The sequence below is a fragment of the Electrona antarctica genome, assembly GCF_951216825.1.
Source record: "Electrona antarctica genome assembly, chromosome: 14".
Taxonomy (NCBI): Eukaryota; Metazoa; Chordata; class Actinopteri; order Myctophiformes; family Myctophidae; genus Electrona; species Electrona antarctica.
This window is the reverse complement of record NC_136795.1, coordinates 14,518,259-14,542,629: the sequence shown is the minus strand read 5'-3', so window position 1 is coordinate 14,542,629 and position 24,371 is coordinate 14,518,259. Positions and strand designations below refer to the sequence as shown.

Below are 24,371 nucleotides of genomic sequence, written 5' to 3'. Positions count from 1 at the left end.
TGGACTAGGAAAAAAGGAGGCTAGTACAAACCCTTGGTGGAGGAGCTGTAAATGGTTTAAGAGGTTAAATCTCCTTTTTATTTTGTATTTCCTCCAGACTCTTTTTCCGACTATCCTTGGGATTGTGGGTGGGGGGAGGGTGGGATAGGGGATTGAGTTTTATATTTTATATGTCTGTTTAATACTTGCCCCTGGGCTTGTTACAAAAAACCCTGAATAAAAAGATTTTGAAAAGAAAAGAAAGAAATCTCCTTTTGATATTTTGCATCTTAGTTCTACTTCGTGTACATTACTAACTGCTGTACTACGTAACCTTATGTACAGATTCATGTGTAGGGCATCTGAGTCAATAAATGACATCATTGCTGTAATATCGGACCCTAAACGCAGTTCACTCAGGTTCTCATCGAGACTGTGGAACCACTGGCGCACATTCTGTACACACTGTGTCAGAAACTGAACAGTGTGGGATATGTGCATATATGTACCTTTTTATTTATTTTTATTTTTGTATTTACTGTTATATTGTATTGTTTGTGATATGGATCCTCCTGGGTCTGAAATAAAGATTGATTGATTACCCTTTACTACTTTAAGTTTAGTATTGATCCACTCCTGTCGGTATCTGTCCTGTTTCCTACTGAATTTCCCTCGTGCAATCAATAAAGGTCTATACCATCAACTATTCTCCTTTAGCTTAGCAATAGGTTTTGATATTAACGTATAACATATTATACAAGTTAATTCCTAGAGATGGTATTCTTCTTGAACTCATTTAACATCAAATATCTTTCATTCAGTAAAATTGAGAATGGATGCAATTTGATGCATAATTATTTCACTTTTACAAAAGGCATGCGTTTCTTCCGGGTTTTACTACTTCCCCAGTCAATGACTGTTGGCTATTCTCATGGTACTACTGTATGTCATCTGATTAATAAATATTTGGATATGGATCTGATTTTCTTGGTTAGAAAGAAAGGAAAGAAAAATAAATATGATCATATGACATTCAACATAGAGGTCCTCTGTATAAAGATAGATGCTTCTGCTTCCTTGTGTCTTATCATGCAAAACTCTTCAACTGCAACGTGAGAATATTAGAGGTGAGAAGAAAGTACAGCTGCAGTATTATCCACTGTCCTGCAACATCCTATAGATGAAAATACAAAGCAAAGCCTCAGACAACAGTACAGACATCAAATAAAGGACAGTGCGGCTGGTCCCTGGTCAAAGGCCAATATCACTAGATATGTGGAAGAAACATAACTCAAGTAAACTCCAACGGTTTTATTTGTAGTCACATAAACAAATGCTGCAGAGAGCAACAACAGAATAATGCCAATATTCAAATAACTACTTCACCAGCTTTGACATGCCGAGTTAACACGGAGGAGAGGAATAAATCCTTAGGCTCCAACCAATGTGCTAATAGAGAACATGGATTCAAGTTGGCATAGGTATAGCAACAGTAATTTTAAGTTAGACATATAGACATCATTCTACTGAATGGAACGAAGATCTTACTAAATACACTTGTATTTATGAAACAGGCACACATGAGCATAAAGCCTTCTGGGAAAACAAATGTGTGCATTGGCTTAACCCATTGATACCTGAGGCTGAATCTGGGAACGCCTTCTAGGGCCTGACCTAAGGTTTCTGAAAACCTTCAAATTTTGATTCATTATTTTTTTAAATAGTTATGTTTTTTCAAAAATAGCAGACCTACAAGTTCATAGCGCGCCACTCGGTGGCGCGCTATGAGCTTGTAGATCTGCTATTTTTCAATAGCTAAATTATAACAATAGCTGATGAGACACAGAGAGAGCGCCGGCATCAAGGGTAGAACAACGTATAGGTTGCACCAGGCATCAATGGGTTAAAGAGCTATGTCCCTGAGCTTAAGGCTCAAACAGAATAGGAATACATAATAAGATTCCAGGAGTCATATTCATAGACTTTCAATAAGGAAACACTAAAACATTAAGTACAATTCACCTTCAGGCTGTACATTGAAACCAAATTCAGTCAGTGTGCATCATACAATGTCAAATAACCACGTAGTTAACTTCAGTTCAACTTCAAAGCAGCACAGTATTATGCCATAGTACCATACCATACCATAGTGTTCAGTTAATGGCCAGAGACACAATGTAGACATCAAGCAGAGATTTACATGGGGACATACAATTCAATTTCTTCAATTTTGCCATCATGGCAAATGATGCAAATCACAAATCAATTTGGGAATTAACCACTAAAGCCCACATGTTGAAAAGTGGTTAAATAAAAAAATAAAAAATAAAAGGTGTGTACGTGTGTGTACTAGTACCCAAAATCATATGGTTGGTAAATACTACCAATCCCATCTACATGCAACGCAGTCACAGTGCTCAGCAAGCCTGGCCCTGGCTTGGGGCCATATAGCATGGATTAAAAGGGGAAGGAAGCACTAAGTGCTTGTAAGGAGAGACATCATCGAATGTAGTTCCCTGTTCAGAAATTAAAATTCAGCCATGGGAAAAATGTATAGTTATCGAGTATACTTTGGAAAAACTAGTTAGCTCAGAGAGCTACAGTATAAAAGGAACAAAGGCGTTGAATATCACAGCGGCCATCAGAACTACTTTTAAAGCTATGACTGAAACCACATTGTACTATCATATGTTTATATACATACTGCTGCGACAAACGCAATTAAAAAAAGATCCAATTTTAGTATATTGCTTCACATTTCAGGTCTTTTTGTTTTACTTTTTCTCCCAATTTAGTCATGATACCAATTCCCCCGCCATGTAGTTTACCCCTACTGGTTAGTCTGAGGGAGGGTGTGATAATCACGTGCCCTACAATAGACATCACATCCTCAACTGCTTCTTTTCACTCAACAGTGAGGAGTTTCACCTGGAGGGCACAACGCATGCAGAAGAACACACCATTCCTCCCAGTTCCGAGCCATACTTAAAAAGGTGCTCTGACCAACCTATAGGAGTGGCAAATACAGTGACCGTGACAGAAATCGCCCCTCCCCACCCACAAACGAACACTGCCAATTGTGTTCGTTGGAGCGCCCCGCCAAGCCGGAGGCACGTGGCGGAATCGAACCCCAGTCTACAGTACACAGTGTTGGAACTTTACCCCTGCACATGTGGGATGCCTTTCATGTAATTTGTAACTTATTTCCCATTGATAAACAATCACAAGCTATACGTCTGACACCAAGCTGCGGAAACCAGTTGGGGAAATGCCGAGGACATGGGACGTCCCAACCTTCTCAATCTGAACTAAGACTGGCGTAATCCTGAATTACAGAGAGCAATGCAGCATGACTACAGCATGTGGTGAACAGTGCTGCACAGGGGAGTGAACTGAGAGAAATAAACTCCCATTCCTCTCACAAAAATTAAACGAACACAAAAAACCTCGCTGCTAGGTTCTCCATCACTTGTCCAACCTCTGTCTTTCTCTCCGTCTCGGTCTAGTCATCCACAGTGATGTTGCGGAACAGGTAGGCCATGGACTCTCCGTTGTGGATGCGGCGGATGGCCTCAGCCAGGATCATGCTGACATCCACCGTCTTGATCTTGGGACACTGGAGCTTCTGCACCTCGTGAGGCACTGTGTTGGTCACCACCACCTGGTGGTGTGTGCGCACGCATTGGGGGGGGGGGATGGGGGGGGGGGGGGGGGTCAATAGACAGACTTTTTTAGGCTGGGGTACAAATTTGACATGGTGATAATACAGAGGCTAGTCTATACTATAGACAAGGGTGCACATAAGTGGTGTGCCAGTGCGCATGCTTCGTCAAAATGCATGCTGCGCGGCATATCAAATGCATGGAGGCGCTTTTGCGTACCAAGAGCTTGCGTCCCTTATTGGCTGTTGATGGTGACGTAACTAAGGTACGCTTCAAGGTAGCTATAAGGTCAATAACGGGTCTAAAGGATTTAGAACAGCAGTTGTAATAGACATTAGTTAGTAGCAGTACTTGCGCACAAGTAGGCAATGTATGGCCTACTTGTGGCCTGGGCCGTGGCTCAGCGGTCCAGGCACCTTGGCTGGTAATCCAGTCTGGCAGTGTGCCGCGGGTTCGACTCCCGATGGCCTTTACTGCATGTCATCCCCCCCATCTCTCTCCCCATTTCCTGTCAGCCTACTGTCTGTCCCTCCATAAAAACTATAAAATAAAGGCGAAAGCAAAAAAAACTAGAAAAAGTGCCCTTCTGGGCACAGGTCTCCACCAGGAGGATAGGACTGTGTGAGATGTTTGGCAAAATGTTTAGTAGTAATATAAACATGTTTGCCTTGTATGGCAATTGGATGATTTGAGGTATTTTGTTCCAATCAACCTGTTTTGCAAAAATCAACCTGTTGGTGGCGCTATAACAGGCCAATGTGAAAAGGGTGGGATATATTCCTCAGCCTAGTAAGAAAATGTGTGAAAGATTTCACGTAAATTGCATGCTGTGTTCATGATTTGAGGCTTTTGTTCAAAACGGGGCAATCTTGCAAACTGTGAAAGGCAATTATAGCCAATTAGGGTGGAATATGAAATATCGGACAGATCCGACTTGAGCACATGACCATAGAGATACTGTGTAACGATTTGTGAGATTTTTGGACAGAATCTGGAGGAGTAATATCACACACACACACACACGGACGGAGTGCAAAACATACTCTCTCACCATGCCTTCGGCCTGGCCTGGTGGAGACAATAAAAAAAGAAGTATGGCCTACTTGTGTACAAGGCGCACAGAGTGCATTTCTAGTTATATCTGTGTTGGAGTGCCTCAGTAGTCTACGGCTGCAGAGTTCATGTGCAATCTCATGCTTGCTAAAGTAATATTGTGGTAGAGTAGAGACGTCCGCCCACCCCTGCCGTGCGCACCAAGCACCAGGTGCTCCTCTGAGAACTAGTTATGTGCACTCCTGACTATAGATGGAGTCAAACTGTTAATACCAATAATAGTAACAACAATAAGTGGTTGCTGATGCGGATCATTGTTGTGGACAAGTTTCCTTCTTTTCATGTACTAAGTGTCAAAATTATCATTTGAAAAACTGTAAATGGGCAGAGTATGACACTTTCACCCTTCAGACCTTCCAAAAACAGAAAGTCGGCGTAGACCAAGAAAGATGTGATGTTCCAATCGATGGGATGTTTTCAGTATTTCCGTTGTTCATTAATCCGTACAGAAATATTTCGAGGCCATGCCCGCCACTACACCTGCATTTTGCCAATTGGCCTGAAATATTCATTTGCTCTTCCGTGCCCTTTTTTCCCCGTGTCTTTTTTTCAAGGTTTTGTGGTGTTACGTGTTCAGAAGTTACATGCCTTGAGATGCATGCCCACCTCTACTACAACCTCCTTTGGCAAGTGAATGTCAAAAGTTAATTAGTTCAATCACTGATGACAAACCTTTCCACTAAGTCTCATGCAAATCCAGTCAAACTTTTTGGGGATATCCTGCCAACAGACAAATAAAAGGAATGGCTTCATTGGCTGAAGTCATGAATAGAATATTCCATATTTGGACTGAAAACTGAATCTGACCATTGTTTTCCGTTATCTATTCTATAACATAAATTATAAAATGTAATTACCATTCAATTATGGTTTCAGCTGAAGTCATGTGTCAAGGCATTGTAAAAGCTTTGATCATGAGGAAAAGGCCACTTCCTTTTTACGAAGATAGGGATTTAAGGAGAAAGACCATTCAAAGGCAGACCTCACCTCGTCAATTTTAGACTCCTCTATGAGGCGTGGAGCATCGCCAGACAGCAAGCCGTGTGTCGCCATGATGTAGATCTTATATGCTCCTCTCTCTTTAAGGGTCTCTGCAGCCGCCACAAAGTCCTCCACGTCGTCTATGATGTCATCCTGTGTATACAATCAGTTGATATTTCCATTGGTCAAATACACTGAGATAAACTGAAAATTAACTTGAAATCAGTAACTACTAACCACATTACGTGAGAGAAAGTGTAAAATTGAGACATTTTACAGTTATCTTTAATCATAAAACATTGACAAACTTGAGTGTGAAGCTGATGATGCCTATTTGATCTATTAGTGCTTCCTGAGTACATTATTTTGTGTTATTAAATGAGAAAAAACTTGACTAGTGCAACTCATATTGAATAGAAAGCAATACTGATTTGCCATTGCACGGTTTTATTTTGAATATACGGACATCAAAACTGGACTGTTAAGGTCACAGTTGAAAATAATGTACTCAGGAAGCACTAATAGATCAAATAGGCAACATTTCACCACCAAAGCCAGGCCCCTTCTTATGGAATGATGGAAGACTCAAGATTATATTTATGATACCTATCCATATATCCATTGCAGTGTGCTTGTCTATCAATCATTCAATCAATAAATCCAATGGAAGAGATGTCAACAAGACATGCAGAATGGGAAATAATCCGACTTGATGTCTGCAGATACACTGTAGTTACACAAAGACCACAAAGCTACGTATTGATCAGCTTAGTATTGTATCAGCTTAGTATGCTTGTCGGAAGTATAATTCCCAAAATAGATTGGCTGGTGTTGTCAAACTAAATTATAAGCAAATTTACATCATATATTTGAAACATATTTTTCCAAAGGTGGGTTTTCATTCATTCATACCATCGTGTGCTACTGTAGGCATGGGTTTTTCTTGCAGCTTTCTAAGTAAAATGGTGTAGTTGTATTAAGGGGGTACTTGGATTAAGAAGTCAAGAAAAAGTGGGTACTGAAAAGTAAAATGTTTTGAGAACCATTGAATTAAGCGTTATTCATAGTCTGGATTTTCGGTGGTGAGGTGACTACCGAACTACAACATGACGTCACGAGCCGCGGTGAAGAGCAAACCACCGCCACCGCCCTTCTCTGTTTTTATTCACCACCGCTCAACGTTATTTCAGCTCCGGTGGTCACCTCACCACCGAAAATCCAGACTATGAATGAGCCTTTAGAGGGTTGCATTGATTGAGGGAAAGCTTTGAGACATTCCAGTGTCTTTACCACAATAATGGCGATCCTTCCTCCCACGTCTCCAACTACAGTAATAGGAGGTTTCTCTTTGGCCATCATTACTGGAGAGGAACAGAGAGGCAGATTAACTATTGGAGCATCCCAGAGAGAATGCAGAACACAATCCAGTTCAACCAAACCAGTCAGGAAACATTTTGAGTAGATTGGGTAAGATGGGTTGAAAGAATTAAAGTTGTCTGTGGATATGCGACCAAAATTATGAAACCAACTAAATAATTCCCATTAAAAGTATTAAAACTTCAAGTAATATATTTTGTTTATTTGAATCTGCCAATCAAAAGGAACAGGTGTGTTTGGGCATGTTTTTTCACCCCATTCTACCCCACCTACCCCAAGGAAAATAAACCAAACGCATTGCACCACATGCCATGCAAAACCAAAATGACGGGGTTTCATTTACCCAGCATACCCAATCAGAGGCCTGTGTGTGACTGCCTCCAACACAACACAATCTGTGCCCAGGGCTGTTGCAGGCAAATGGTAGCAGTCTGCATACTGTAGGAACCAAAGCCTCGGCTTATACTTAAATTGTGCATCAGTATCGTGCATCGAAAACAGAAGCTCTACAAGTCCACAACGCATCGCGATGCGAAACATTGTGCCACACACCGGCGACACCGCACATCCACGTATAAATCGGGCACAATATGCACCATCTAATCTCATGTCTACAAACCCATGATGAGACAACATCGAAGGCTGACCATTGACCAACACTGATGAGGTTTTCGTCACACATTTACAGGTAACTGGGCTGTGACCCAGTTACCTGTAAATGACCCCCATCACCATGTGAAAATGGTCAATTACAGTGTTGCCTGTGACTACTTTTACATACACGGTTATCTTGTTTTGGGTTCAGTTATGACAATTCAATTGATTTGTTTATACATTGTGACAAAGAATGTGGCCTTAAAAGTTTTGTTTTTTCTCAAAAAGCTTAAAATAAATTGTCTGATGTGAATGCAGACTGCAGTTGTGAAAAGTGACAATTTGACATAACACTTCCCAATATGTCTGTGTATTATAAGATCTCAACTCCACTGGAAAAACGAGTCTACTGTATATAAAGCATGACAAGACATAAAAACGTGACGAGGATGGGGGAGATTCTCAAGCACCTCTGAAATCAAGCTCATATCGTATTCAAAAGTAATGTCTACCTCAGAATAGAATGATACGATTGAGGAAGTGACCCTTTAAGACTTAAAGCCTATCACAAGACCCCTTCAATGACTTAAAGTTTAAGTCATTGAAGGGGTCTTGTGATAGGCTTACAGGTACTGCATGTCAAATAAGTCTGCCAATAATGCAACTATTATATTCCTTTGGCTTGTTTAATTGCACATTTTATATCTGGCATTTAGTTGTTACCTCATTCAAAGTAACTAGGCATGTAACGATTCACTCAACTCACGATACGATTCGTATCACGATATGAGGTTCACGATACGTTTTTTCACGATATTAAAAAATGTATATATTTTAAAGAATTACTGTTTTTTTTATTTTATATAATTTATCTTCCCCCTTGAGATTTTTTATTGAACTACATTGCAAAAAAGTAGCATTACTTTTGACAGTGCAGAAACATAATTGCCTTCCTTGATGAGTATAAACGACCATCATCACCTGGGCACAGTCAGAGTCACACACAGCTCCCCTCTACAGTGCTCTACTACTGAAAATGACTATCATTTCTCTCCAAAAGCACTTGAATATGATGGAATATGACTAAAGCTCACATTTCACATCACACACTAGCCCCCCCCCCCCCCCCCCACACATACAATTACATTCATTACAATCACCTGTACATTAATGATGGACTTAGCATTAGGAACAGTGGTGTGCATGTAAACGTTGTCACTGGGTAAGCACACTCAGGAAAAAAAAAACAATCAGCCAGCAAAGCCGATTGGGAGGGGGATGACTAGCAACAGAAGCAGAGAACAGCGGTAGAGTATGCCTTGCTGAACATTTTGCTGAATATCGTTGCAACTTGCTTTGCACAGCATTCAAAAGCATGTCGGTCTCACAATTAGGCCAATGGACTGTAGCTAGCAGCATACACACTTCTCAGAAAAGTGCTTGTGTTCTGCTACAAGCCACCTGGGACAATTTGTTTTCACTCAAATTCCAAGAGACACTCGATTAAAACTAGTAAGAAAGTACTTACTTTGATTGCAGAAAAACATCTGCAACACTGAAATAACTTAACTATTTTTGGTACTAAGAAAAGAACACAACTATTAGTGAGGAAAGCTAGTGTAGGAGGCTAAAAGCAAAATGCAGCAGAATGCCTTCTGCAGAGAAGCATAGCTACTGTTCGGCTGTGTGCATCGTCACATAAACAGACCAACCACGGCACACGTAGCACTTTCAAAAAATAAGAAAGAAATCAGCCTAACATTAGTATATACATTTCCTCTTCTTAATTAGATACTAGGTTTTTTTAAAAGAACATGCTTAATTGTTATGACATGCAATCATTATGAAGACCAATTGTTATTAATTAGGGTACTCTGAGAGCAGGTACTGTACAATAATGGAGAATGATGTGTTTATTGGCAAGATGAGTCCGGACTAAAATGTATTTTGGGAGAATGGTTCCGTTTTGAATGATTTACATATTCTTGAAATAAGAGCAACTTACAGGAGGGCTGTTGCTCATCAGCACAGATACAGTAATGATGGCACAACTTCAGGCCTTCAGGCCGAAATACTATACAGTTGAATTGTCTTCTGTATTTCAATGGTTTTATCTGTGGTTTTAACTAGCCCCTTGAGGCCATTTAACTCCAGACTGTATCTGCACTGGATGATCCAAACCCTTACAGTACTACATGCACGCATTGAGGAACCGTCATTTCATTCATAGCCAAGAGGTATATTATGTTTATGGTCGTACTTGGGAGCTCAATGCCAGGGAATGGAGCTTGTTGTTTGCCTGCTATTGCCAACAAATAAACACCACGTTAACACAAATACACAAATACTTGACATGACAAAGACATGATTGCCAAGACTTGGAAAATCCTCTCTCGTCATCAAAAAATAAATTGACTTGACTAACCTAATGTAAGTCACTCTGTGGCCATGAATGTAAAAAATGATGCAGTACACCAAGTATAGTTTAAAATTTTTTAAATGAGAGGATTTTTTAAGTCAAGGGTACCAACCGAAGTAAGAAGAGAAATATTCACGTTATCAAATAATATGGGGGAAAGCAAATATTGGACATAATATATTCTGGAGTCATTTGCCAATGACACAAGCATTTGATCACATGTCTGACTTTAAAATATTAGTTAGGTCATTAGTATTCCTCACTCAAAATACAAACCTTTACATTCAAGCTGGGCTAATATGTATTTAAGAGAAATAAAAGCTGATTTCATGCCGACTGCATTTGTTTGATAAGTCAAGAGTTGCACCGTCCAGGTTTGGCTTGCAGTGTTAGTAGAGGCAGTATTTCTGTGCAGTTACACAACAATCTGAGAGATTTTACTCAAAAAACACTGGGTGTTAAGTGGAAAAACTCCTCCTTGAGAACAGCTCAAGGAGGTTAGTGCAAATACCCAACCGATAAGAGAGGATTTACAGGAGGAATTAGGACCTATAAGGGAATGTTCAGAAGGGTTAAAAATAACTCAAACATAAATACAATTCATTTAAAATGGAATCCATTTCAACTAATAACAAAATTTAACTAAGAACTGCAGACAGGGACATATTACTAATAACACTTTAAACTGGCCAAGCATCAACTGTCTGGTACATGTACCAAGCTGTGAGGCAAACCTGACAGCACATCTACAGAGCTCTAGTAAGGATCTATGGAAGGTCTTACTAGGCAACTCCAAGCCTGGGTGTCCTGAAGAACTGTTACGCACGCAGGGAGGGGAGTGTCTTCCATCAGCCATGTCCGACTCCGAGGAATGGGCCTCGCCGTGCATCACAGCCAGACCCAGACGCAGACGCTCCGCATAAGACTGAGCTCTGTGAGTTATAAGAATAAGAAACCCAGAAAGGAAAAGGCATTGCTTCATATCCTCAAACACACATTGAAGTAATGTAGTCTCCACCTTTATTGAAGTAATGTAGTCTCCATAACTTACCTTTTAGCTGCTGAAGGGGACTTTGCCACGATGACGGCATTTCTATAATCAGGAATCTGACAAAAGAAAAGCATAAGAAAAAAGCATATTTAGCAGATTAAAATACTAAGCATTATAATGACCGTGTGTGTGCGTGTGTGTGTGTGTGTGTGTGTGTGTGCATGCGTGCTGTTTTTTTAAACTTGAAAGGCTTTCAAAGAAAAATATTTTTGAAAAGCTGTGGACTAGTAGATACACGAGAGTAGAGACACGGGGACTGGGACCCACCTCTTCTTGGATGTACTGAAGTAAGAATGGCGAGGCTCGCAGATTGTCCACTGGAAAGCTGAAGAAACCCTGGATCTCTTTCTGATGCAGGTCCATGGTGATGATGTGTGTTAAACCTTGCGAAGAAAACACACGTGGACCAATCTCTTAAAAATGTACACAGTGGTACATTTTTGCAACAGTAATATTTCTGCCAATAAAGACTTTTGTTGTTTTTTTGTTATGTAAGTGTAACCCAGTTAAGAAATATGTTATGCTTAACTATTATTAAAATCATTTAAATAAGGGTTTGTTTAAAAAGTGTTAAAAGCCTTTATATATGTATGATGTGTTTTTGTTTAAAAACGTTTTGTAACTTTTGTTTTTGTTTTAAAAGAAACGTGAATCTGTTATTTCTATACCAGCACTCATGGGGTTAACATTCTGTATGGGAACGTAGTGAGAGAGTGTGTTGCTGCACGGACGGGAGAAAGGGAGACACGGTTGGAGGAGATGATGTTGCGCAAGAGGCGGAATGAGTGAGCAGTATTATTCAGATAAACTCTGTTTATATTATAAGTTGCAGTGCACAAACCTGCGTGTATATGTTGTGTCTCAAGAGTGTTTACACAACAGTCAGAATGAGAGGACAATCGACACGTTTGGAGAAGCAACTGAATGTTCTACACGAAATTCAGTGACTGGTTTGTGTTGACATGCTAACGCTAATGCTAACGCTAGCTCAGTGAGTTTAGTGTCTGTTCATTGCACGTGGACAGACGTTTCTAGACATAGTTTAACTTCCACAGTTGGACTGTTGATGTGGTAGTCTGTTGTTTTCGACTGGAAGACACAAAGAGGACATTCCAGTTAGAGCTAGAACAACCAGAGCTTCACTCAAAGTTCTCTGGCAACGTGGGATGAGGATACTGTCTGGACTGCACACATGCTAGGCTGCTGCTGCTATACCTACACCTGTGAGTGACTGAGCTTGGAGCTACAGAAACGTCATCTTTCTTTTGGATCACTGAGGAGTGAAGGGACCATTGCTGGTTTGAGGCCACAACGCACACAAGCAACAAACAGGCCTGCAACTTAAAGGTTTTGGGGAACTTAGCATAGTTTTGCCGGCTTTAAGGGACAGTGTCTTTGTGTGAGTGTGTGAGTGTGTGTGTGGGCCCACAAATTAGCATAGGTGTCCTTAAGTGACTCAGAGGTAAAGGGAAGTGTGTTTACTGTTTACATTGAATTAATGTCTTTGAGAAGGTATTTATTTACATTTTTGTACTTTACAATAATAGTATTATTGGATATTTGTATTCCTGAAGGAAAAGGGGTATATTATTAAGGTTTTCAACCTACAGTGTTCACAGAGCATTTGGTACATTTGTTTACAATTTGTATTTATTGTCTATTTACTATTTTTGCACAATCTTTGCACAAAGAGAACTAAATAATTGAGAACTATTTTTCTATATACTGACTTGTGTGAATTCATTTTGATTGCCTATTTCTGTTTAGAATAGAGGGTTCATTTGGTTACAAGTAAGCGCTAAGCCAAATACTGAAGTTAAAAAAGGCTTATTACTATATGCTTTGGGTTAAAACTGCATAAAAAGGTCATTTCATGATAGTGTGGTTTTAAAAACAGCTTGAGCATTTTATTAGTAAAAGAGATCCAAGATAATTAAAACTGAGTTAATCAGAGTTAAGTTAATTTATTTAAAAGAACTCAAAAGCCCTCCCCTCAACTGCATGACTACCGAGGGGACCGCTACATAAAATGGAGGCACTGCTGAGATGATTTTGGATTTCTAAGTATTAATAATTAAAAAGTTAACTTATTAAAAAAATAAAAAAGCTACAGTTTAAAGTTTACTTACAAGCAGTAATAAAATGGATCAAATCGCACTTATATCAGAGCTAAAGAGCTGGTGTCGTGGCGAGGGCCTAGATGTGACTCATGCCTTGATGACCATCGTCCCAGAAGATGTGGAGATCAACAAAGTGGAAGAATCCCTTGAAACTGTGAAGTGCTTGGGACGGGTGCGTGTCAGAGGGAAGAATTTCAGTGCAAGACTGAACCGTCGGATGGTCTTGTGTGAGACCAAAGAGACAGTTAAGGATCCGAGTGTCCCTCCTGAAGTTGTGCCTATTGATGGTGGAGAGGCGTGGCCTATTATCATCATAGGAGAAGCACAAGCAGCTGCTGAAGAGTTTAATGATAAACTAAAAGGGCTACTACAGGCTGAAGGAAAGACAATGGAGGACCTTAAATCACTAATACCCAGTACAGAACCGCCCCAAAGCTTCACTGAATCCATACTACGTGCTGTCGGTGATTTGTTGGACAAGACAAACAAACCGTCTGATGGGGGACACTATGTTCGTTTACGCATGTTCTCAGGATTCCTACCAACTCCACCAGGAGAAGAACCATTTGACCATTGGCTAGAGCAAGCATGGCTTATGGTGGAGGAGACTGACTGCTCTGACAGAGAGAAAAGAAGAAGACTAATGGGAAGCTTGAGAGGGCCAGCCCTAGAAATAGTGAAAGCAGTGCGACACGCCAGCCCAGACGCCAGCCCAAAAGAGTGCTTGGAAGCCCTTGAAAGTGCGTTTGGAAGTGCTGAGTCTGGCGATGATCTCTACTTCGCATTCCGACTGATGCAACAGCAATCAGGAGAGAAGCTATCTGACTTCCTCAGACGCTTAGAACGGTCTCTGGCGAAGGTGATACAGAGAGGAGGCCTTCCTGCTAGCTGCATGGATAAAGCCAGACTGGAGCAACTGCTGAGGGGTGCTACCGCCTCAGACTTGATGCTGATTCAGCTGCGCTTGCGTGAAAGGAAGACTGCTCCGCCAACATTTCTACAGCTCTTGAGTGAGATTCGCACTGAAGAGGAATATGAGGCATCTAGGAAGAAGCTCAGTGCTTCAGTACGCCAAGTACATGTCAACCCAGAAGTGGATGTGAAACAGACTGAGATCCAGAACTTAAAGGCTGAACTAAAAGAGCTAAAGTCAATGGTTGCATCAGTGGTGACCAAACAAGCCCACTTCAAAGAAGACTACGCAGAGGCTACACCCATGAGTACGCCACCTGGTCCAGAGAACCGCCAAGACTCTGAACTAGCTGCTTTGAAGAAAGAAATGAAACGAATGAAACAGAAAGTCAAGAACAAAGTAACTGAGCCTGATGCTGCAGTTGCAGTTTCGACAGTGGAGGCTTCTAACCAGTTCTCCAACTCCCCAAAGAGACCACCGAAGAAGTCAGAGGAGAATTTCTGCTATCGGTGTGGTGAGAACGGGCATTACGCGACCAAGTGCCGGAGCCCTGAGAATCAAGCCAAGGTGATAAAGAAGCTAATTCAGGCGTTGAAGGTGACCAAACAGCAGTCTGGTGAGACTACAACCAGTGAAGTTGGTGTCAAGAAAGGTGCTGTCACCACATCCGAGCCTGCTGGCATCCCTGAAGGTTTGATTGGCCCACCAAGCATTGTTCCGCTGAAAGTGAATGGATATTCTTGTGATGCCTTGTTCGATAGTGGCTCTCAGGTGACCATTATATTCGAGTCCTGGTATGAAACCTACCTGTCTGATGTTCAAATACGTCCAGTGTCTGGTCTAGCCCTCTGGGGCCTAAGTGAGTCTGACCTCAGCTACCCCTACCGCGGTTATGTGGTGGTTGATCTTGAATACCCAGCGAAAGTAGCAGGTGCTGACAAGATCGTGACAGTCCTCGCTCTTATCTGCCCCAGTCCCCGAACTGCAGACCAAACTTCTGTCATCGTGGGGACTAATGCCAGTCATGTCCGACGTCTGGTTCAGCAATGTAAGGAGAAGGGCATTGACATCACCCAGACACTGGGAATTAAAGCTTGTCGCAGAGAGACTGAGCTAAGACCGCATGGTACTGCAACAACCATTGAAGAGGAGGATGATATTGGTTATGTGACATGGCAAGGCCCAGGCCCACTGACTATACCTCCTGGTGGTGACTGCAGTGCAGTCTGCAAAGTCGACTTCAAGCACCAAGTTAACAAAGAAGTTCTGATGGTTGACTCATCGTCTACAGCTCCACTCCCAGCTGGTCTGCTGCTGCAGCCTATGGTGGTGCCCAGCGAAGAAGTGAACATCAACCATTTCAGAATCCTGGTCCAGAATGAGTCGCTGACAGAGACCATCATACCAGTGGGAACTGTCATCGGACACATGTACCTGACTGACGCAGTCACTCCACTCACTCCTTCCAAGACAACAGCACCGGAGTTGGATGCTAATCTGATCGACTTTGGAGACTCACCTGTCTCAGAGGAGTGGAAAGGAAGACTCCGTCAAAAGCTGTCCACAAGGTCTCAGGTGTTCTCACTCCATGAATGGGATGTCGGATTAGCCAAGGACGTAGAGCACACGATCCGATTGTCAGATACAAGACCGTTCCGGGAGCGCTCTCGACGTCTGCCTCCTGCAGACGTGGAAGACGTGAGAAAGCACCTTCAAGAACTGTTGCGTGCAGGGATCATCAAGGAGTCAAGGAGTCCCTACGCGTCCCCAATCGTGATTGTTCGAAAGAAGAATGGGAGCGTAAGGATGTGTATCGACTACAGATTGCTCAACAGCCGAACAATCCCAGATCAGTATACAACTCCATGCATCGACGATGTCCTTGACTCAATGACTGGAAGCAAGTGGTTTTCCGTACTCGACCTGCGGAGTGGCTATTATCAAATCGCCATGGCCGAGGAAGATAAGGAAAAGACGGCATTCATCTGCCCACTGGGGTTCTTCCAGTTCGAAAGGATGCCACAGGGAATAACTGGAGCCCCAGCCACGTTCCAAAGATTAATGGAGAAGGCTGTGGGTGACATGAACCTGCTGGAGGTCCTAGTTTACCTAGATGACTTGATTGTGTTTGGCCGAACTCTGGAAGAGCATGAAGAGCGACTTCTCAAAGTCCTTGATCGTCTTGCAGAGGTTGGACTGAAGATCTCAGTCGACAAGTGTCAGTTTTGCCTGCCCAAGGTGAAATACCTCGGACATATTGTGTCGGCCAATGGAGTCTCGCCTGACCCAAACAAGATTGAAGTAGTCACCAACTGGCCACAGCCGATGCACCTGAAGGCTCTTCAGTCGTTCTTGGGATTCTGTGGCTATTACAGACGTTTCATCGCCAACTATTCAGCCATCGTCAGGCCGTTGTCAGAACTCACTAAAGGCTATGCCCCAAGGCAGCGGGGTAAGAAGCAAGAGAAAGACAGCACAAAGACTTACCTTAAGGACTCTGAGCCCTTCGGTGAGAGATGGGACCTGTCCTGCACCGAAGCGTTCCACCAGATTATTCACTGTCTCACCCACGCACCTGTCTTGGCTTTCGCAGATCCAAACAAGCCATACGTCCTGCACGTGGACGCCAGCTTGAAAGGGCTTGGCGCAGTCCTCTATCAAGAACACAGTGAGGGACTGAGGCCAGTTGCATTCGCCAGCAGGAAGTTGAAACCGCCAGAAAGAAACTACGCAATTCACCAGTTGGAGTTTCTATCTCTGAAGTGGGCCATAGTGGATAAATTCCATGATTATTTGTATGGTGCCAGATTCACAGTGCGTACAGATAACAACCCACTTACGTATGTGCTCTCAACTGCCAAGCTTAGTGCGGTTGGGCACAGATGGCTGTCTGCATTGTCCACATACGACTTCGATGTCAAGTACAGACCGGGCATACACAACATAGATGCTGACCTGTTGTCCAGGATGACGGATGAGAGTGAAGAGGAATGGGAGACCATACCACAGACTGGTGTGAGATCCATCTGCAAGAAAGTCTGCATCCCTGGATCCTTGATCAACCCACCAAGATACGTGGATCAGTTAGGAGCCTCTCCTGACTGTGTGCCTGACATCTATGCATTCCCAACGCACTTGGAGTTGAAGTCATTGGGCCAAATGTCAAAGCAAGACCTGATTAAAGCCCAAGAAGAAGATGCAGTCATCAGATCTGCAGTTCAAGCTGTGAAGCAAGGAAAATGGCCTGAAGGAAAGGGTTCCAGCCCAGAACTGGCTCGTCTGAAGAAAGAGATGGGAAAGCTGATGATGAAAGATGAGCTCCTACATCGCTTAAGTAAGAGACCTTCTGGAGAAGAAGTCACCCAACTCGTCCTACCAAGAGAGTTCAGAGAAGTTGTGTTGAAGGCCTCACATGATGACTTGGGACACCTTGGTGTAGAGAGGACTACAGACTTGTTGAGAAGCCGCTTCTTCTGGCCTAAACTGGCGTGTGATGTCGAACAGTACATTAAGAATTGTGGAGCATGTGTCACTCGAAAGACTCCGTGTCACAGAGCAGCTCCGTTACACCAGATCGTGAGCAGTGGACCGATGGATTTAGTCTGCATCGACTTCCTGTCCATGGAGCCAGATTCTGCAGGCATCAGCAACGTGTTAGTAATGACTGATCACTTTACACGTTACGCTCAGGCTTTCCCCACCAGGAACCAGAAAGCGCAGACCGTTGCGAAGATACTGGTGGACAAGTATTTCCTACATTATGGATTACCAGCTCGGATCCATTCCGATCAAGGAAGAGATTTCGAGAGTCAGTTAATCAAGGAACTCTTGAAGATGATGGGAATCCGAAAGTCACGGACCACTCCGTATCACCCTCAAGGGGACCCACAGCCCGAAAGGTTCAACCGAACTTTACTTTCCATGCTGGGAACTCTTGGCTGTGAGAAGAAAAGACAGTGGAGTAAACACGTTGGTTACCTTGTTCACGCATACAACAGTACCAAGTGTGACGCTACAGGGTACTCACCCTATTTCTTATTATTCGGCAGAGAAGCAAGACTGCCAATAGATGTGTGTTTTGGAACTTCTCCGGACGGAAAAGATGAAGCTTGCCATTCCCGCTACGTAGCCAAGTTGAAAGAGGACTTGCAGAGAGCTTACAAGCTTGCCTCTGAAACTGCCGACAAGACACACCAAAGGAACAAGAGGTCCTACGACAAAAGAGTCGGATTCCAGAAATTGGATATCGGCGACAGAGTGTTGCTGAGGAACTTAGGACTGAAGGGGAAACACAAGCTGGAGAGCCGTTGGAGTCCTATCCCTTACGTTGTGCTGGGAAAGATGCCCAATCTTCCTGTGTACAAAGTGAAACCTGAAGATGGAAAAGGAGGAGTAAAAACCCTTCATCGAGATCATCTCCTGCCGATTGGACAACTAGTGAGAATGCCGACTGTGAGTAAGGAGGAAAACTCACCTGTCAAACCAAGGACAAGAGCTGAGACTCAAAAGAGAACAAAGAAAGTCTTACCTGACGAAGAGGAAGCTCTGCAAGAGTTACATGACCTTACAGACTCATCTTCAGAAGAGGAGCATTACTTACCTAAGAAAAAGTACAGTACTTACCTGAATGAAATCCTACAAAGGGAAAGAGATACTGCCAGAATGTCAGACCTCGTCCAAGATGACAGTGATGCTCAACAGTCAGATGGAAATCCTGTTGAAGAGGACTTATCGGAGGATGAGAGTTCAGAAGAGGAGAATCACATTGTGGAAGAAGTGGATACAGCTCAAGATTCCGTTCCTGAGGAAGAAAGTGATCGCGAAGAAGAGAACGATCCTGAGTCTAACACTCGCCACGATAACCAGAAAGAGACAGAGTCTAATTTGACAAACAAACCAGAAACCCGCCCAAAGAGAACCGTGAAACCAGTCATTAGGTTAACTTATGATGAGCCTGGTAGAGCAAGAGATCAGCCTCTCACAATAGTTCATAGAGGTGTGATCATCAAAATAGGAAAAGGTTAAGCTACTACATGCACCTTTCTTCTCATAACTTTTGAGGTTATGTTTATGTTGTTTGATGAGGACATCAAAGCCTTTAGAAGGGGGAGTGTGTAACCCAGTTAAGAAATATGTTATGCTTAACTATTATTAAAATCATTTAAATAAGGGTTTGTTTAAAAAGTGTTAAAAGCCTTTATATATGTATGATGTGTTTTTGTTTAAAAACGTTTTGTAACTTTTGTTTTTGTTTTAAAAGAAACGTGAATCTGTTATTTCTATACCAGCACTCATGGGGTTAACATTCTGTATGGGAACGTAGTGAGAGAGTGTGTTGCTGCACGGACGGGAGAAAGGGAGACACGGTTGGAGGAGATGATGTTGCGCAAGAGGCGGAATGAGTGAGCAGTATTATTCAGATAAACTCTGTTTATATTATAAGTTGCAGTGCACAAACCTGCGTGTATATGTTGTGTCTCAAGAGTGTTTACACAACAGTCAGAATGAGAGGACAATCGACACGTTTGGAGAAGCAACTGAATGTTCTACACGAAATTCAGTGACTGGTTTGTGTTGACATGCTAACGCTAATGCTAACGCTAGCTCAGTGAGTTTAGTGTCTGTTCATTGCACGTGGACAGACGTTTCTAGACATAGTTTAACTTCCACAGTTGGACTGTTGATGTGGTAGTCTGTTGTTTTCGACTGGAAGACACAAAGAGGACATTCCAGTTAGAGCTAGAACAACCAGAGCTTCACTCAAAGTTCTCTGGCAACGTGGGATGAGGATACTGTCTGGACTGCACACATGCTAGGCTGCTGCTGCTATACCTACACCTGTGAGTGACTGAGCTTGGAGCTACAGAAACGTCATCTTTCTTTTGGATCACTGAGGAGTGAAGGGACCATTGCTGGTTTGAGGCCACAACGCACACAAGCAACAAACAGGCCTGCAACTTAAAGGTTTTGGGGAACTTAGCATAGTTTTGCCGGCTTTAAGGGACAGTGTCTTTGTGTGAGTGTGTGAGTGGGCCCACAAATTAGCATAGGTGTCCTTAAGTGACTCAGAGGTAAAGGGAAGTGTGTTTACTGTTTACATTGAATTAATGTATTTGAGAAGGTATTTATTTACATTTTTGTACTTTACAATAATAGTATTATTGGATATTTGTATTCCTGAAGGAAAAGGGGTATATTATTAAGGTTTTCAACCTACAGTGTTCACAGAGCATTTGGTACATTTGTTTACAATTTGTATTTATTGTCTATTTACTATTTTTGCACAATCTTTGCACAAAGAGAACTAAATAATTGAGAACTATTTTTCTATATACTGACTTGTGTGAATTCATTTTGATTGCCTATTTCTGTTTAGAATAGAGGGTTCATTTGGTTACAAGTAAGCGCTAAGCCAAATACTGAAGTTAAAAAAGGCTTATTACTATATGCTTTGGGTTAAAACTGCATAAAAAGGTCATTTCATGATAGTGTGGTTTTAAAAACAGCTTGAGCATTTTATTAGTAAAAGAGATCCAAGATAATTAAAACTGAGTTAATCAGAGTTAAGTTAATTTATTTAAAAGAACTCAAAAGCCCTCCCCTCAACTGCATGACTACCGAGGGGACCGCTACATAAGTTAAGTTGTGTAAATTGTTTTCACACTTTTCACACACAGAAACCAAATGCAGGGCATATATTCACTACCCACTTCCAATGTGAAAATTTGAGCATGTCTATCCAAATATGTCTACCCAAATATGAGCACAAAAAGACAGTGTAGATGGGTGCACTAGAGTCCCACTGGTTTCTGCCAGTCTATGCAGATGGCATGGATTAAAGCGAAATAAATTCTCACGACTGAAAACAACCAGGTCATAATGTGTGATTTGTGAAACAGATTGAAAGGAGCCCACCCCTCCCTAGCAATGTTTCCTAAACAATTAATAAAACATGAATTCGACCTCCCGGTTAGCATATTAATGTTTCTAGTGCTAGATCACAACCGCGACCCTTGCTCGAAAATGATGTGGCCGGATCAAGGCTCTTCTTTGTGCATTCTGTTGGCACTGGCCCCAGATCGCCGTCTGTTGTTTAACATAATTTGTAAAGTTATGTTTCAGTAATATTGTTCCTGCTGTTCTACATACAGCAAACCAGGTGAAGAAAGCACAGATAGATTTGATGGAAGATGCTCTAATCTTAAAATAATAACCGAAAATAGCTGATCTACAAGAAGACACATTGAGAGCTTGTAGATAGGCTAATTTCGCTGCGTAGCATTCCATAGAAAACATGCTGGGTTCTACGGAATCCAAATGACTGAAATCAGTCGTGACTCGTGACGACTGAGAACTTTAATCCATGAGATGGTGATGCTGGACATCTTCCAGTTGTGAAGAGAAGTATTACTGCACTCAGTTTCCTTGGCCGACCTCTGCATTTCCGATCCTCAACCCTTCCCAGTGTGCTTCTACACATCTGCAAAAACCTGTCCGCCTCAAAATGTCTGCCAAAATTTGTGGCACAAATGCTCCTATATGGCTTCACAATCCTTAGTTTATCTTATCTGGACAACGGTTACTTTCTTCCTTTAACAGTATATAAATGGATATTTTTTCCCATTCAAATACATGAACAAACGTGAAACAGAGATTTGGTGTGATGTGGTGTGGCATAGTTTTTACCTGCTTTGGCCAACATCGAAGCGAGCAGCTTGCACACTATGGAGCCCCTCTTCCTCATCTTACACTGCTTGCTGTAAGGAAAGTAAGGAATGACCCCGATGATGTTCTTTGCACATGCAGTCTTGAGGGCATAGGCCATGACCAACAGTTCCATGATGGCCGTGTTGACATCTCTGGATGGAGACAACACAGTACAAAAATCAGAAAGGCTTTGATTTATACTTATATTACCATACTGTTATACATGTATGGTATTGTAGGAACGTTTTCAAACATTTATTGAACTGAATAATTTTTTCTTCACTCACCTCTGTATGGTTTGGATGATGAAGATAGTTTGGCCACGAACAGATTCCTTTACATCCACTCTAGTCTCTGTCATACATAGGATAATTTATGATCAAATTAGCTTTTTTACGTCTCAAAAAACATGACATAATGGTGGAGCATAATAATGGTAGTAGTAGTAATAATACTACTTAATCACAATATAAAGGATTAATCACAATACAAAGGATGAATTGGTGCTGGTGACTGATATCGTCATGCTAATATGTGGAGACCATGTTTTTTCAATTACTTATTTTGGGGGGAATAAATAAATAAACACATTAATAAGAATATTAAAATAAATGAAAATGTAATAAGAATAATAGAAATATGGCCCCATCACGTATTAGGAGTGCTGTATGAGTCACCAGAACCAATGACAGGTGTTTAAGGTGTATATCATGAAATGGAGTTTGTATAGGAAGGGGGCGTGTCTGATAAAATAAATCAAATATCTAAATACTGAATCGAACAACTTAAAAACTGTCTAGGCTGTTCACAAAAGCCTGAGTAGATGATAAAATGGCCCAATTTATTTTTTAAATTTAAATATCCCTTTAGAGTACCCGATTATAAATGATGTCCTCCTCACCTCTGTTAGATTCTTGATAGACCACAGATTTTCCCAACTCCACACCCAACCGCCTGTGAATGAGATACGACAAAATAAAGAGTGGGTAGAAAACACTGCAGTACTACAGGTGCAGTGACTCAGTAGGGCCTCACTCACACCTTTCGATCTAGCATACAACATTGATGCATCTTGCCCCAATGCATTTCCAATGGAAGTCACATGGTTTGACACAACATTTGTGTTGTACGGCTTTCGGCTGTGTTTCGACTGCCCCCCACCCCCTCATACAACACAAATGTTGTGTCAAACCATGTGACTCCCATTGGAAATGCATTGTGAGCTTGCATCAGTCAATAAGTCTCATGCATCAGCCATACATCAATCTGTTGTAAAGGTGTGAGTCAGGCCTAGCTCTCATTCTGGTGAGACTATAAGGAGTGTAAACAATAAACATTGTGGGCAGCTGGGCAAATAGACACTTCTATATAGTCAAAGAACAGAACAGATCATGAATTCATCATAAAGGAGGTAAAAAGGGAAAAGAAACATATACAGTGAGGGGAAAAGGGGGGGGGGGGCGATTCAGATTTTACGTGGGCCAGTTTCTAATTGCAGGTGGGTGGGTTCGGGGGGTGAGGCTTGACCAGTTTGTTTTGGGAGGTCTGGAGCCTTGTTTTGAGGGCCTTTGAGGTGCTGTGGTACCAAGAGGTGCATGCATAGTCAAAGAAACCTTGTACAAGGGCTCCTGTTAAGGTCTTTAAGGTGTTTTTGTTGACCATATCATGTAACACGTGACATTACGGTTACCTTATTTCAGACAAAATATATGCCATGATATAATAATTGACTACAGTCGTTCAAAACCTAAAAATAGGGGCAATTAGTGCCGCTAACAAGCTTAACATGTGAGCATTTTAATTAGTAGCGGTCTTAAAGCAATCAGAAAACATAACTGTCAAGAATGACAATGATACTGTGTACGTTACTCTGTTATTTTCTTGGCCAATTCTGTGCAGGCTTCTGAGGAATTCGCAGAGAAGACACGATAACCACTTTTAGCGACATTCATTCTGGATCTTGAGTTTGTTGATAATGTCGGAGAGCTTGACAGCAACAGCTGTATGTTAGCTACGCCGTTAGCACACAACCTGTGTGTGGCTTAATGTGACACACGTCACGTGTGACGCTTGCTAGTCTAGAAAGAGAAGGAAGGTATTTGTAATGCTTGTATATTGTCCACTTCGTTTGCTGCCCCCTCAAAAAGAAGACAAATGAAAAACAACTAGCTTCACGACATAATGCGAAACTATATAGCTAATCGGCTAGTCTGCTGGAGTGGAGAATCGCAGACGCAGATGCGGCAGATCTTCTTCTTTTGACTTTCCTGCAGACTAGACGGCCATCGGCGTATTGCTGCCTCCTACTGTTGGTTTCTATACTGTGCATACGCTTAGTAGGGCAACTGAGCTGAGAGCTGAGCAACTAAATCAGCTGAAATGAAATGAAATGAAATCTATATTTACCCAGGGTATCTGGGCTAAGCTCAAGAACTTGTTTCCAGCCAGGCCCTGC

The 24,371-nt window shown here is 42.0% G+C and overlaps 1 protein-coding gene across 4 annotated transcripts; it reads right to left on the bottom strand.

The window, feature by feature from the left end:
• Nucleotides 1–1,286: 1,286 nt before the first annotated feature.
• Nucleotides 1,287–24,247, bottom strand: LOC306936002 (phosphoribosyl pyrophosphate synthase-associated protein 1). 4 transcript variants are annotated; one of them, XM_079519406.1, is made up of 12 exons: nt 23,786–24,247; nt 22,818–22,870; nt 22,204–22,270; nt 21,896–22,068; nt 11,444–11,559; nt 11,177–11,232; nt 10,909–11,057; nt 10,660–10,674; nt 9,967–10,008; nt 7,026–7,096; nt 5,742–5,888; nt 1,287–3,640 (listed from the first exon to the last, which is right to left on the bottom strand). In XM_079519406.1, the coding sequence occupies exons 1-12, from the start codon at nt 23,866–23,868 to the stop codon at nt 3,482–3,484; spliced, it is 1,131 nt and encodes a 376-aa protein (XP_079375532.1). In that variant the 5' UTR covers nt 23,869–24,247; the 3' UTR covers nt 1,287–3,481. The 4 variants fall into 4 exon arrangements, with proteins under 4 accessions (XP_079375532.1, XP_079375534.1, XP_079375533.1 ...); XM_079519408.1 differs by lacking the exon at nt 9,967–10,008; XM_079519407.1 differs by lacking the exon at nt 10,660–10,674.
• Between the last annotated feature and the right edge of the window lie 124 nt (nt 24,248–24,371).

What these genes read in the sequence shown, in the direction of transcription:
- LOC306936002 (XM_079519406.1), bottom strand. Translation starts at nt 23,868, where the DNA reads ATGAATGTCGCTAAAAGTGGTTATCGTGTCTTCTCTGCGAATTCCTCA. An exon ending in CTATCAAGAATCTAACAGAG is followed by an intron (nt 22,271 to 22,817) that starts GTGAGGAGGACA and finishes TATGTATGACAG; the next exon opens with AGACTAGAGTGGATGTAAAG. An exon ending in TTCGATGTTGGCCAAAGCAG is followed by an intron (nt 11,560 to 21,895) that starts GTAAAAACTATG and finishes TTTCTTCGCAAG; the next exon opens with GTTTAACACACATCATCACC.